General features: G+C 43.1%; 1 protein-coding gene across 6 annotated transcripts in view; it reads right to left on the reverse strand.

The window, feature by feature from the left end:
- Positions 1-14,810, reverse strand: part of LOC111667174 (transmembrane and coiled-coil domains protein 1) — a 44,102-nt gene extending 29,292 nt beyond the window's left edge. The window contains exons 1-4 of one of the 6 annotated variants that reach the window (XM_023422791.2): positions 14,728-14,810; positions 13,554-13,634; positions 4,639-4,682; positions 3,154-3,434 (exon numbers count right to left, since the gene is read on the reverse strand). In XM_023422791.2, the coding sequence (XP_023278559.1) occupies positions 3,154-3,408 (255 nt within the window). In that variant the 5' untranslated portion in view covers positions 3,409-3,434; positions 4,639-4,682; positions 13,554-13,634; positions 14,728-14,810. Of the gene's footprint in view, positions 1-3,153; positions 4,084-4,634; positions 4,683-13,553; positions 13,635-14,727 lie in introns of all 6 variants that reach the window. The other 5 variants (XM_087178350.1, XM_023422790.2, XM_023422792.2 and 2 more) reach the window with 5 other exon arrangements.
- Positions 14,811-15,521: the final 711 nt, after the last annotated feature.

Raw genomic sequence — 15,521 nt, forward strand, 5'->3', positions numbered from 1 at the left:
TTTTGCAAACAAGTCATAACTGCTCCCCAATTAGCAATAATCAAACATAACGTTTACTAATAATTGCATCCCCTAGTGCCGGCTCCGACTGACCTCATAGGCTGCAGCACGAGTTACTGTTTAACAAGAGTTGAGATAAAGTGCAGACGCTTAGTGTAAGAATCAAACTAACTAAAAGTGAAAGGAAACTTAGCAGAAAATCTCTGTTGACCAAAAAACGTTTGACATGCAAGAAGTCTGCAAATAACCCCCCCAGCCCAAGTTGCCAAGTGGTCGATGTGTACACTGTTTGTGCACATGACAACAGAGTCAATTTTTAACATTTCAACTGCTGTCCTGAGCAAGAGGAGAACTCAAAGCTCTGATCGAGCAGCAGTAACCACAAACTCAACTCAACCACCAAAGACAGAGAGAAAGAACGTTATATGCAAAAGCATCACATTAGCATTGTAAAGATAATAAAAGACTTTGCCAGCAGCAAAAATTTAAGTCAACTGCGCCTTTAGTCATGAAGGGAGCTGCAGCATGAAGATGGGAACACACAGACATGGTTTTAATAAAAAACAAGCTTGTATGTTTTAAGCTTACCTTGGAGTACTGTCTACGAAGACTGAAGCGCTGCACCATCCTGACTGACTGACTGATGGAGCCACAGCTGGACCCCCTGCTCTACGCTTCTCCACTCATATCCCTCCAAAGTACACACCGCTCACATAGTACGCTCCACACACATACACACACACACACACACACACATACTGAAGGAACACACGCTACCCTCCTCTCCTATCCATGTGCACACACATTTCTAGTCCACGCCACTTTCTCCAACTATACAAACACAAATGAGGAGAGAGAAAGAGGGAGATAAAAAAAATGGAGGGAGTGAAAGCAGAGATAAAGTCAGCTCAGCTGTGTTGCCCTCTACTCATATTCACAGTGATCCCTGAGCTCTGTCGCTTTCTCTCACAGACACAGTCACTCCCACAAGATGCTAACCACATGGCTGTGAATGCGCAAGTGATTTCCAGTACACACACACAAACACACACATACTTGTGTAGATGAAAATGAGGTTTTACAGTCACACAGATACACACCCCTCCACATCCTCTCTAAACCATAGCCCTGATAACACATTCACACACAGCCAGTGCTCAGCTCTCACTCATCTACGACGAGGCAAGGTTGCCTCCTGCTTCCTGTCATTGAGCCGAAGGGTGGGGTGAGGAGGAGGAGGTGGTAGAGGAGGAGGAGGGGGAGATGGGAGAGGAGGAGGGACCAGCTGACTGTCTATACTAACTCTCTCCAGGGACAGAGGGAGGGGAAGAGAAAGAGAGAGAAAATGGAAGAAAAAGCAAGTGGGGTGCAGGCAAGCAAACAAGAAAGAAAGCAAGAAAGAAAGCAAGAAAGAAAGAAAGAAAGAAAGAAAGAGGGTGAAGGGTTCAGGGTTCAAGGTGAGGATGAAACACCAGAAAAATTGATCACAACATTCATCACCCCTGCAACTCTACAACCCTCAACCTACACTAACAGCAGGATGTCACACACCTCCAAGGTCGACCACACTGTTACTATGGCAACCCAAGCAGGGCGTAGTTCTAGGCAGCAAGTTTCGGCGTAACCACGGCGACTGCTTGGATGACCTGCTGTGTGTCTGTGCTGAGATGGGGCTCTGATGTTAGCTACAGATGAACAAGACAAGGGCGAGACCACAGAGAGGTTGATGGTCGCCTGTCACAGCAGCAGCAGGGCTAATGGAGCACAGACGTCTGGCTCTCAATCCCACTTCGTCATCTCAGGTGAGGTCATTTTCACAGGACTGAAGGACACTTGGTTTTTATGGATGAAGAAATGGGGAATGACTTGAATGACTATATCAAATCTAGCTCACAGATTTCAGCTGTCCGTTATCGTGTATATCAACGCCCACCGCTGGACTGATAGCCAGCCATCACCTTCATCTATGACACAGAGTCCATGGTGTGGCTTATTTCATTAACCCAAGGAACAGGCAAGTCCACCACAACCTTGAGCTCATAATGCAAACACAGCCTCCACATGAACCAAACCCAGTGCCACTTACAGCAGGTTAGCTGATCTGACAGTGACCTCTGGTGGCAAACAGATTAAACTGTAGCCTGGAATAACTACGGTAATGTGGTTAAAAATCAGGACTTGAGGTTAAGTTTAAAGATCAGATTGTAAAAGGCTGTGAAACCAATACAACACACAAAAAACACATCTATGCCACTTCCAATACAGACATGGCAGAAACTGCAGTCCAAGCAGTACACTTAATGATCTCTGGATTAAACAAACTGTGGTCTTAGAACAAAAGACACAACCTTATATCACAGCATTTAGGGGAAGAGGTTCACACTTTTTCAAATCTGTCAGGTGCTCCTGTGTACACTGAAACAGTTGTTCATTCAGGCCAATAAAAGACAATGTCCTGTAGCACTTCCATGGGAAGTCATAAAGGACACAAAATCCACAGTCTGAAATTATTATGAGGCTTCAGCAGTCTTGAGTAAATATTAGTTAGTTAGTTATAGTAAAAAGTTCCCTCTTTTTGTTAACATGGACATTGTTTACGCACTGAGTTGCAGTGGAGGGAGGTAACACAAAGAAGGAATTAGGCACTAAGAGACTGAAACTCTGGTGGGTAATGACTTGATTTGTGGATGGAGCCTCATCTTAGTTTCATAAAAAGTTGGAATATATACTTGTGTAGAACAAGCATGAACTTTGAACCCCTATCACTTCTATTGAAAGTATGTTGAAAAACTTTAAAACTTTAAAAACTGTGAACCTATACTTAAACACTACCATATCCAAATGTGTGTGTGTTTGACTGTTTTATTTGTTAGCAAACTGGCCCATGGATATCTGTCTTCAGCTTGATTAATGCTGTTTTGGCCATAAGAAACACATCTTTGCTCTTGATCGATAATCAATACTGGGCAAAATCAGACAGCAGTAAAAGTCCACAGCAGAAACAACAGCGTCTGTTACATCAGAAGCAAGGTGAACCTCAGAGGTTTGATTGACAGCCACTGACAAACAAGGTCTGACACCAGTAAAAGGGGAGAAGAGGCACATCGATCAGCCTGTCTAGTGATAACATGATTCACGGCTGCTGTCACTTACCCTGTCTGTCTCCTCCGTGGACTGGTACCCTGACGACAGGACCACATCACCGCCAGTGTATCCAGGGGCGGGGCTGCTGGGTGTGGTGTCGGTGGTGGAGGAGGAGCGTGGGCGGCTGGTATGCTGCTGTAGATCGTTGGTATTTCGGCGGCGTGGGGCCTGGGGGCTACCTCTCAGGAGGGGGTCGCGGTCTCCGCTACCCGATCCTGACCCCTTACTGCGCCGGCTCTGCAGGCTGGTCCCACGCCTCATCATGCCCACAGCCGCTGAGCCTTGGCCAGCTGCAGAAGGAACCACAGGAGCAGAGAGGCGGTCAGAGTCAGGACAGCAGGACCCTGAGGTATCCTCAGGGGCAGCGGGGGAGGTGCCACCTGCTGACACTACAGAGGAAGATGAGGAGGAAGACGAGGAGGTGACGGTGGAGCGAGAGAGGGAGAGGCGTTTACGCTGCTGCTGGAACAGCTGTTTCAATCCCTGGCCAAGAACCCCCATGCTCTCCCTGGCGTTCTGGCTCATCTTACTGAAAGAGGGGTGTTCTGACTGGGATGAGGCCCTCTTCAACCCTGAGCTGTGTGACCCATCTTTTTTAGCTCCAGGACCAGAGCTGGGACCCACCCCCTCTGGCTCCCTTTGACTGTCTTCCCTCCTCTGCATGTGGCCCCACAGACCTCTAATGAATACCACGGAGGAATTGTCCTGTTTAACAGCCTGCTAACACATCTGTCTCTATATGTCAGACATGCAGAGGGTCACCACAGGGCAACAACTGTGAAGGAGAGAAGACTAGACTACAGTAGATTACAGCAGAGAACAGTAGAAGCGGAGATGGGACTGTCTGATGGAGGGCTCGATCGGCTCAGTGGCGGTCAGGGGGATGAATCCAAAGAGGGATCATGCATCTTTCATTCAGGGAGAAGTAGCCATGCTGGTCTAGTACAGAGAGAGAGGAGATGTATTATGAGAGGCTGGAATGTTGCTTATGTTGCAATCACTAATTTTAACTTTCACTTGTGATAATTTTCATCACAGAAAGTGTGAATGCACAGTAATCAGACTAGAGTTTTACAGTCTGTAGGCTGAAGAGCATTAATCAGCACTGAAGGCCCAATATGAATAAGTAACTTTGCAATTATGATTTAAAATAATACACTATCGTCACTTGGACAGGCCGCCTCGGTGACAGCTGTGCCAGTCCTCTGAATCATTCAACATTCAAACAGGCTGATGTTTCAGGAGCAAACACAAGTAATAAAAGGGAAACAAGCTGGATCCAAGTGAGCTAGCATATTACAAAAATCACAAAACAAAGCACAAATGAATTGAAAAGTAAACAGGCACATGCAGGCTATGAAAATAAACAACAGCCTGGAGGGAGATGCAGCCAGAAAGACACCAGAGGCTGAGGAAAATGATGCAGAAAAGAATAGAAGAGCGAGAGAAGGAAAGCAATAATGACTCGGATCAGAAGAAGAAAAACCCACCTACCATCAGCCCAACTCAGCCTAGTATGACTCACTCTTGTGGATTACCTGAGAGGGAGGTGGATAGATGAGGGAGACCAAAGAAAGAAAAACAAAGAATCATTTTTAGGATTTGAAACTTCAATCTTCACTCAACATACTCAAACCACTGCACATCTCCCTCTGATGGCAATCAATAATCGTTTTCACTGTGAGCTCTGAACATGCTGGGAATATTGAACAGAACATGTGTGATACTGTGTGACACAACTTTGTGAGCGTGTGTGTTTTTTGTGTGTGTGTGTGTGTGTGTGTTCCTTCAGGGGCTCATTTAGTATCCCCAAAGGCAACCCTTCCTTATCCTGTGGCAGTATCAAGAGACAAGGGTTTCCGCAATAGAACCAACACACAGTGTAGTGTGACAAACAACAGATCAGTGCATGATCACCTCCTGCAGCCTTGCAAACTGCCTGGCTGAATTTAAGTTAGTGACAAAACCAACAAAGACACCTGATAAAATACAAGCCGTCTTCCTCAAGAAGGAATCTTATTGGTGGAGAAGCGATCACCTCAGAGACAGACCCACAGACAGGCAGGCAGTCAGCTCGAGCCTCCCTGCAGCATCAATAGCTGCTCCCATTGAGGGCAGCAAAACAAACGAGGCAGGAACATTCAGAGCCTGGGGAGGGACAGTTACATATTCAAACCATATTCCTTCAGCTGCACTGTCGGGTCATGAAGAATAACACAAAGTTGGGCAGACAGACACACTCACATGCACACACACTTCTCAAAACTGCAAGAGTATAATCTATGCAAATGAAGCTGCAACAGGCTTAATGCACATCACTATGAATACAGTCAGCTGCTGAGCCTTACACTGGGTTCAGAGACACAAGAATGAGAGAATGAGCATGAAGCTACTTGCAGGTAGCATATCACAATTCACAACGGCCACACCATCACTGAAAAGGAAACACGAACACATTCACACTGACACTTTTACTTTCTACACAAGCTGATCTCAAGTCTGATCTTGTCTAATCCTTTCTGGTCAATAAGCAGATTCAAGCCAGAAGATACTGATGTGCTTAATATAGAGGCTGCGAGAGAGAAACAGAGAGAGAGAGAGAGAGAGAGAGAGAGAGAGAGAGAGAGAGCAGGTGTTGGACAGGTTCACTTTAGTCACCTGCTAGCTGGCTGCTGCCTGTAGCGATCAAGATATTGTGCTGTCAACCGTTAGGCAGTGGCTTTCACGCTAATAGTAACACAGCTTTATTTTGGTGTTTTACAGATTACAGCAAATATTGCAGTTATTCTAATAAATTTTCATGATGAAAAAAATAACATCAAGTTATCATAATACACTGTTCTGTTGCAAACATTCCTATTTCTCACAAAATGTGATATGAAGGAAATCTGATTCTTCTTAATCTTATTCTTACCTGAAGATATATAAAAAGAGTTTTATACCACTATTAAGTTCAATACAACACAAAACTCAATTTCAATATTCAACATGATCATGTGTTTGTTTTTTCACTGTCATTGTTCCTTCATAATGGTAATTCTTTAACCACTTATATTTTATGTGTTGTAAAGCGGCGATAAAAAAAAACTCAAAAAAGTTATCTGCAAAAAATGTTTGCAGACTTGATAATGCAGGCATGTGTCCACGCTCACACGGAAATGGTTAGTAAGCGGCATTTTCTGTCAATCACAGTGAAGTGTGATTGATCATGACAGTGCACTGTGCTGTTGTTTTGGAGCTAGTGAGTGGTGGAGGGGGTAAACCTAAGTTAATCCTGTCCTCAAGCTGAAGTTGAACCTGAAGCCCCGTCCCTACCCTGGTGCCCATCCCTCCCTCTGTGTCTGTAAATCCCCTCCTTCATCCCCAAGCTCATCCCGATGCCGGATTGGATGTTTTCTTGATTGCCTACGGTTTTATATTCAAACTAAATCCTCTTTCAGGAGCCTTTAGAGGATAAAGCATTATTGTCAGACTTGGTGTAGATGCTTGTATATGCATGAGAGCTCCTGCATCTTTTGAGCAAGGCTTGTCATTCCACCTTGATGGGGTGATGACACAAAAGAACAAACGCCAGATGGGTCTTCAAATGACGACTATCCTCTTCTGGCCCCAAACCACGTTATTTCATTACATTATACTACTCTGACATCTAAATCAGTATTTTGTTATAAATACTGAAAAAACTAAAAATTTAAAAAAAAATCTAAGAAGTATAGTTAATAGGTTATAACTACTTCCTTTTTAAAATATAATGTGATAGAGCAAGAAATATCATGTTAACTATCCATTTAACCCAACACTGGACTGTTCAACAGTGTATGCTTCAGTCAAGTTTTAACAAAAATATGATACTTGACTGGACAAAAATACTCTCTTCACCTGCCCCTCAGATAAACCTCAAAAACACGGTAGTGATAGCATTTTGGTGTATTTAATCCCTGTCCACCATAGAAACAGATGTGTGACAGACTATGAGCGATTCTCAGTGATTAACAGGTGTCAGTGACAGCTGGGGTCAGCAGTCTCTGTGACTCAGCATTTTCCTCAGAAATTTCTCAATGTGAAAGGTGAATGACAAACGACCATATGGACAATGGCCTCTCTGGAACCCTGTCAGCCTCACTCATGACCTCATATAAATACAAACACACACACACACACACACACACACACACACACACACACACACACAGAGTGACACTTTGTGACTCCTTGTCCTTAACTCTGGAGCTCATTCCATTTAGCTGTCTTTGGCCAGCTAAGCCAGAGAGATGGTGAAAGCTCAGCAGAATTCTGGCACTGGGTAGACTGGGGAAAAAAACAGAAAAAAACAACTCACACATTCACAATTTGTCATTTTGCTGACAGTGACAGGTATGTGTGAAATAATATGATAGATCCAAGATTCAACTTAATAAAACAAAGGGGTAATGTGATAAATACTAAACAGCAATCATCTTGTTTCTTCAATTTCCTGCCAACTGCTAGTAGTTAACAATAAATTACAGTATCACAGCTCTTAAAATGCTCCCTTCAGCTCCCTGGATATAAAGCAGCAGCCACTTCAATCGGGCAGAAAGGTTATATTGATGAAGATGTGGCACGTTAAGTGCTCTGAAATCACATCCATTATCATTATTGAACAAGGAAGACTGTCGAATGTAATTATTTAATACAAGATTAAGCTCCAGAGTTACAAACGTGAAGGTGACAGCTCAAATAGCTAAGCACTAAAGCAGACAATCTGCAATTTAACATAATGCAAGATAAATTATGTATCAGTACTGCGCTCTTACAGTATTTGCATGCAAATAGCAGTTCCACTGAATAGTTCTAGTAGAACCAAAGCAAATATATGCACAATAACCTGACAACTGTTTCTTCTTGACTGTCCTGTTTAATTCTACGATTGTCTTTAAAAAAAAAAAGTTGCAAACTGGGCATGACCAACACAAGTGGAGGTCAATCTGGCCTGTGCTCTTTGACACTGAAGCAGCCATGTTGTTCATTGCTGAACATACAGTCAGTTAATTCAAAATATGGCCATAGCTTAAACAAGCCCGTGCAGTGTTTCCAGAAGGGTCTGAGAGCTGGCGTGGAATAGACCGCTCTTTGTTCCCACTGAGCCACACACAGGCCCATCGTTGCTCTTTGTGCTGCGCCTCTTTCACTGACAGACACACATCAATAAGAGGGGAATTAGGCCAGAGAGTTCTGGCAGCGATGTTTGTGTGACCGCATGCAATGAATGTGTGTGTGTGTTTGTTTGTATCGGACACAGAGAGAAAAGGACAGAGAAAGACACAGATAGCTGGAATTATATTGTGCGGAAATGTGCATATGTGCACATACATATGTGCATGTGTGTATTTGTGTGTGTTGTCTTGACTTTGACCAATGGAAAATGGACCATATCTCATTCAGCAGCTGCATAATGACAGCATAGGCAGGAAACAGGAACAATCGTTATTGTATTTATGTGTGTATGTGTGTGTGTGTGTGTGTGTGTGTGTGTGTGTGTGTGTGTGTGTGTGTGTGTTGGGGGGGGCAGAAGGGCAGAGGGGCAGATAATAGCACAGTTGTGTCAATCCTGACAGCGCAGGAGATGACTTCAGCATAGTGCAAAAATTGTGATAAGAGACACAACTCTTTGTATCAGACAGGGAGAGGGAGTAAGTGAGAGAAGGGTTAGACAGAAGGTTACAGAGGGAGTGAAAGAGACCAGGCTGGATCAAAGGCATCCAACGGTCCACGACGTGCTTTGCCTGGCTGTGTCGGGTTCAGCTCAGGCGCTCAGCAGAGATTGTGTCTGAATGAGAAGGTGAATGGCAGGTTGTTTCCTGACAGAGGCAGGCACAACGCCCTATTGTGCAAGATGAAACCCACAGGGAGGCCGCACTGCCAAAGTTGCGCTCAGCTTTCCAGGAACAGGACAAACCAGAAGACACACAATTATTTACTCATATACATACGTATCTGTGTTTGCTCAATGACACCACAGACTTGTTTACAAAAATGAAAGAATGACAGATGCTGACTATATTATAGGAGCCTGGTTCACACCTGGTATCTGTGTGAAACTGGCCTGTATACATTCTCTCTCAACCATTTTTCATCACAAATGTACGACTGCAGAGGGAAAACCTTCAAGTACGGATGTGGAAGTCTCTCTCACGTAATATTTCTGATTTTATTTATTTCTTAGGCAAACAGGAGACCATCTGCAACTACGTCCCTCCCACTGATATTGCTGTGAAAAAAAATAAAAATGTTGATTCCAAAAAACAAATATAAAAAATGCCTATGTACGCATTTATCTCACACACACACTAAGACAATGGGAACAGTAGGTGGTATATTGGGTATGAAGCAAGTCTGAGTCACATAAAACAACCTAACAGAGTCTGTGAAGTGGGAAGCTGCAAAAACAAAGTGACAAAGAGTCTCAGAGGCTTGTAGATGTACAAGGCTGTAAATATCACATGTATCTCTGTGTATAGGTTGTTCAGACGGGTTGGACGGTGAATAAATCTAGACAGCAGGGCAGTCATGAGAAACACAATTTAAGACTGGCCGTGAGTGCTGAAACATTATGCGGAACGGGTCTGTACGTTTACTTGGGAAGCATTGTTTAAGGGACACCTCTGCACCTATGCTCAACATCACAGCAAGTGTCCTAATGAATAATTCACTTTGTGCATGGACCTGACACTGGTCCATGCTGACTACAACTACAGCAAGACTCAGTTCAGATCTACTGTGTCCGACCTAATGGACAGTGTACTGAGGATCTGATTCTCTTTCTGTTTACAAGTAAAACAGATTATCTCGAAAGGGGATTTCCAGTGGACAAGAGGAGAAATTAGTAGAGATTTAAAGCCCTGCAAAGTGTCCTTCACTTACTAACCTGATAGGTGTTTAACAGTGGCCAGGCTTACAACTTGGCCAACATAGCTCATATTCCACCCGCTCTGGCAGAGAATCATCAACTGTCAACAGGCTGGAAACCACCTACACACCAGCTGAAATCTCATACCAGATATTGTGTTAAAGGCGCACAGCCATAAGGGATAGGAAAAAGAATGTGTGTCAGGGTCAATGCACACTTTGTGCAACAGAAGAGAGAAACCTGCCAGGTTATCAGGCCATGGGGCATCTGGCTGTTGGTGGTGCCAGCAGGTGAGAACTACTTTACGCAGTCAGATATAAATCATCCATATTGTCACCTATTTAAATAACTCTTCACTCAGATCTCTAGGTTCAGGTAACCAGACACCGCTCTAGCTCACTAGAAGGGTTAGTGGGGCTCAGCACGTCCAAGCTCTGGACTTGAAGCTTTTACTATGAATATGATATTGGGCTCAGCATGTAGGCTGTGGTTCAACAATATCAAGTCTAGAGTATGGGAAAACATTTAAGTTGAAAGATGAAATTCCTCCTGACTTCCAAACCTCAACATCCACTCTTCTTTTGTCCACCATCTAAAGACAAGGAGATGTTTTAAAGGTGCTATACAAACTTTTTTGCACAACCTAAAAATACTTTGGAAAATACTGACTGATTTACTTAAACATGGAGCTCAGCCATGTTTTAAAGTGCAAACTCTTGCGACGCTATGTGACCCCTGCCTCTTTTCTGCCTCTGTCTTCAAACAGGAAGGGATCAGAGGGAAGAAGGCAGTTCGTTGCCACTAGAAACCACAGCCTTTATAAAGGAATTTCACCTTCACTCTGGAAGTGTGGGAGTCGGTCCTCCATGAGAGAAGAAAGCCAGTCTGTCAACAGCTAGAACATTAAAAGCAATGATGGTGCAGACAAACTTTTTACTCATACATGAGTTCTGATGCTGCTGACTGCAGAAGTGATAAGAAATGATCAGTCAGCCTGTGGTATCTAAATCAAGCTGCACTATGACACCTTTGCTACCCTATGGATTTTCAAGCAGTACAACCCAGCTGTAGAGGAAGGTGGGAGAGAGTGTGACACAGAGAGTGAGAGAGTGAAAGGAAAAACTGTGTTTCCTCTCTGAGATACAACACTTCCTCTTTAGCCATGGTTGGACCTTTGGTCGAGAGAATAGAGCTGAAAAAATTATTATATGTATCATTTTGCATTCCTTTCTGGACATTTTTGCATCTGCATTTGTTTGGGAAAAAGGAACTTAAAGCTACAAACGGCAACTTCACAAAACCAACATCAATAGGGCATCTATTGATAGTACGCAGTAAAAATTATTTTGACCAATGAACATTTCTAAGTCAAGTATCAGAATTCTTCAATAAAAGGTAAATACATTTTTTTTTTTTTGGTGTTTCAACCAAGCGGTAACCTCTGAGCCTGAAAAATGGAGCCAACATGGAAGTACCTTCTACTGGCCGCTTGAGGTTGGTTCCAAAGCGAGTCAATCCCCATAGACTCTCCTGTTAAATTGCCCAGGTTTACAGCCTGGTACAAAAAACTGTTTTGGTCTCTATAGCTTATTTCATCCTTCATGACAACTGTACAGGGGTGAATTTTTTATATACTCACCCGTTTGAATTTTGTTAAGGCTTAAAGTTCTGCAGAATTGAAGGCGCCCTGCTTTGAGTGACAGGTGGGTGAGCGTACGCCTGCCTCAAGCCGGCACGCACCGAAGTCTCAGCTCCACACGCGCCCCTCCTCTTTGCCAGTTTTTGGATTAGCTGGGAGTTTTGTCGGAGTCAGGTACTGGGAAGATGGTGTCAGCGGAGCAGCCCAGTCTGACCTTCAAAATCGCTCTTCAGAAACTAGTGGGTGACGTAACAGTAGCTGCGTCCATCTTTATATACAGTCTATGATTTCAACACATTTCAGACTCTAACAATTTGAGCTGATAAGTGCAAAGTTATCAATTTTTGAAATCTAGAGCTACAGTTAGAGGGTGTAACTGAGATTCATTCAGGTGCCCTTCACAAACCAGAAGGAATCACTAGTGCTGCAACAGAGCCACGATCCCTCACTGGCTTCCCACTCACAAACACTGCCAATTATTTTGGTTGGAATGCACAACCAAGCCGAGGGTACTACTGCCAAGAAGTGATCCCCAGCAACCCAGAATATGTTGCACATAGTGCAACAGAAAGCAAAGAGGGGAACAACCAAGCATTAGGACCTTAACAAGACAAAACTGCATATATCTTCTCATTATTAAATGTGAAAAAATATTCTGTAACACAATGTAACGCATCCATTTACTCATTATCTATACCACTTATCCTATTCTAGGTTGCGGGGGGCTGAAGCCTTTGCATGGCTTACACAAGGCGAGAAGTCTGGTACATCCTGGAGACAGCACTGTCTGTCACAGGGCTAACACAGTCATGCTCACAGTCACAGTCACACCTATGGGCAATTTAGAGGCCAGTTTAGGAAGACATCAGAGCACCCAGAGGAAGTGTTACTTGTCTAAATAAACACTACAATATCATAAGCAGTTGTGTTTTTGTTTGTTTTTTTTACACTTGATTTATCAGTAAGACCCAACTATGAATTGTATATAGCTTATTATATTTAATGTAAACAATCAAAAGATTGCAGCTGGTCCTCAAGAAACATGACGTAATACACCAGTGAAAAGACACCATGTGCCATCTTCATAAAAACCTTAATAAGGTTCAACAATCTGTCTTGCTTTCCTATCAAAACATGACTTTACAAGTCTCTACCAACAGGGTAAATAAATAAAACCATCATATGTATAATTTTAACCAGAATCCACTTAACGTTTTCATCTTTCTAATCCAGTGTCAGCAGATTTCTTGTGAGAAAAATCAGGCTTCCAGTACACACAGCCAATTAATCAGACCCTGTGACAGCCAGGCGAGCATACAGCAAGCTGTGTTAATCTTGTGATCTGATCTAGGATGAGCACATCTTTGCCACATCTGATCCTGAAGTGTTGCACTGAGCTGAGCACAAATCAGATGACAAGGTGAAAGCACTGAATTTGTAGGCATCACCCCCCCACACACACACACACACACATACACGCACATATACATATATATGTGCACACAAACACATAACACTCACACAAAGACTCTCAATTCTTAGCTCAGCTCCCAACAGAGAAAGCACAACGTGAGTGCAGGGGGAACAGGAGGAGGAGGAAGAGGAGGAGGAGGAGGAGGAGGAGGGCAGCGTCATCGTGGTGGTCTGACCATCGGAGTGAGACATGAATGGCTGCGTTAGCAGTGCCCTGGAGGGGCATCCAAGCTCTCGGCACTTAGCAGAGTATGCTGAACAGATAGTGAGGTAGATCATGTCATACCGGACCTTTACATGTGTATCTACTGTACATGCAATGCAGTGTCGAAAACCACCAGGTTATAAAAATGGTGAGATGAGATGAGAGGAGGAAACAGTTGGATGAGTAAGAGGATGAAAACGAACCTTCAGTCCATAATCATGATGCAGGAGCAGCTTTCCTTCATTGCAGAGGAGATGACAACCTGCTACATCAGGCGCACAGGTCTTCAACAAAGAAGAGAAAAAGTGAGATGGAAACTGTAATCCCCTAAATGCTTCCTTGGCAGACTGTACTCTCTGCATCGCCCTGCCTGCTCTATGCCTGTGTGTGAGAGTGTGTATGTCTCTGTCTGTCTCCCAGACACTGATAATAATAGGCTGCAGAAAAAATGCTCCTCTGTGAAGAATACTAGACATCAGATGTAATGAGGCTGCGGACAGCCATCCTTTCCAGGCAATGAAATGTCTTTAGCCCATAAGATTGCATTAGCCAGTTGAGCCAGCTCAGACTAAAATAAACCCTGCTGAGGGTTTATTAAAACTTCTGTGGCTTCCAAGAGACTGACAGGGCCATGGGTAATATCACAGGGCACGGAGATACATCAATACGACAGCATCATTGTAAATAAAAACAATGTTTCAAGAATTTACTGGAAACAAGGCCCGACAAATAACTTCCTTGACACTCCAGAGCACATAAGAAGCCGGCAAAGTCATAAAACCTGAGTATAATGTGAGAGTAAATCATCTTATTTCGAGATACCACGAATTTTCTTGTTTTAACTGTTTATTTCCTACTATAACTTACAAATAAAGAGACAAATCTGTTGAACAATATTCTACAATATTTTTCATTCATTTTGTCATTGAAGTAACTCAGCGCAAGAGCCCGCACATGAATACTCTGACATCATAGGAGATGAAATATAGCGACCGTTACGAAAGTAAGTCTAAAATTTCCCCGTTGAGTAACACACACCGTACTTTACGCTGCACAGAAATAAAGTAATAAGAGACGAGCCTTAATGCATGTGGTGAAATTACACGAAGCGACGTGTAAAAAGCTTAAAGCCGTTCAAATGTTAGTTCAGTGCCAGTCAGTGTTGTTGTCAGTGAGCAGCAGCAGTGTGTTAACGGACTCAGGTTGACAGTCCCGTTAATGTGTCATCGGACTGTGCCGCTAATACGATGAAATATCTACATCGATGCTCTAACAGCTTTTCATAGCGGAGCAGAGACTCGCCACACATCACATACAGGCATAAACGGACGGTAAAACAACCCAAAAAACTGGACCAAAATTATATTTCACACTTACACGGGTGAGGGCAAACTGTTGGAGCTGACACAGACGTTTGGTGAGCGGCACCCCACCTCCGACTGCCGTACGCCCCACCGTCCGCCCTCCCTCCCCGTTCTGACGTCATGACGTAAACTTGCGGCAATTTAACCAAAGATTGTCCTGAGGTATGATGTATCACTCGACTGTTTAAAATTTGATAAATTGACCCCTGCCTCTCGCATGCAACAAATGTCTTTTCAGGAACTACACGCTTACCAAATACATGTGTGCTGCATTACCCAGCGAGCTAAACCAAAGTCTGTGCATAATTTCATTCCAAAAATGTTGTGTTGTATTCATTTTAAATGTTTGTCTGCAATACAGAGTTTGGCTACACTGGAATATGTGGTCAGGAGTTAATCTGCAAGAGAAAATGCTTTGATAAACTATTAGAATGACATTAAAGGATAAGTTAGCTATTTTTCAACCCAGCACTGATGTCTCCAATTATAGATGAAATAATCAAGCAAATTAATTAATTAGCTGATCAAAAGAAAACATTTAGACAATTCATAATAGATTAATGATCAAGTTATTCATTTAGAAAAAATGCCAAACCATTGGTCAGATTTTGATAAGACAAAAAAAAAAAAAAAACGTTTTCATGATTGCTATTTTCTTTGACACTTTTCTTTCTGTATGCGGTGACTGTTGGCTGCCTTTTGTTCTCGTTACCTAATTTGGGTTTGTTGGGATAAAAAAAAAGAGGGCCTCAAAATACGATCAGTTAAAAATTACAGAGAGCATAGTTTGTGATACTTTTTCGTTTG

Source organism: Seriola lalandi, unplaced genomic scaffold (assembly GCF_002814215.2).
Source record: "Seriola lalandi dorsalis isolate HSWRI2012SDOR001 ecotype SW California unplaced genomic scaffold, Sedor1 jcf7180002054685, whole genome shotgun sequence".
Classification (NCBI taxonomy): domain Eukaryota; kingdom Metazoa; phylum Chordata; class Actinopteri; order Carangiformes; family Carangidae; genus Seriola; species Seriola lalandi.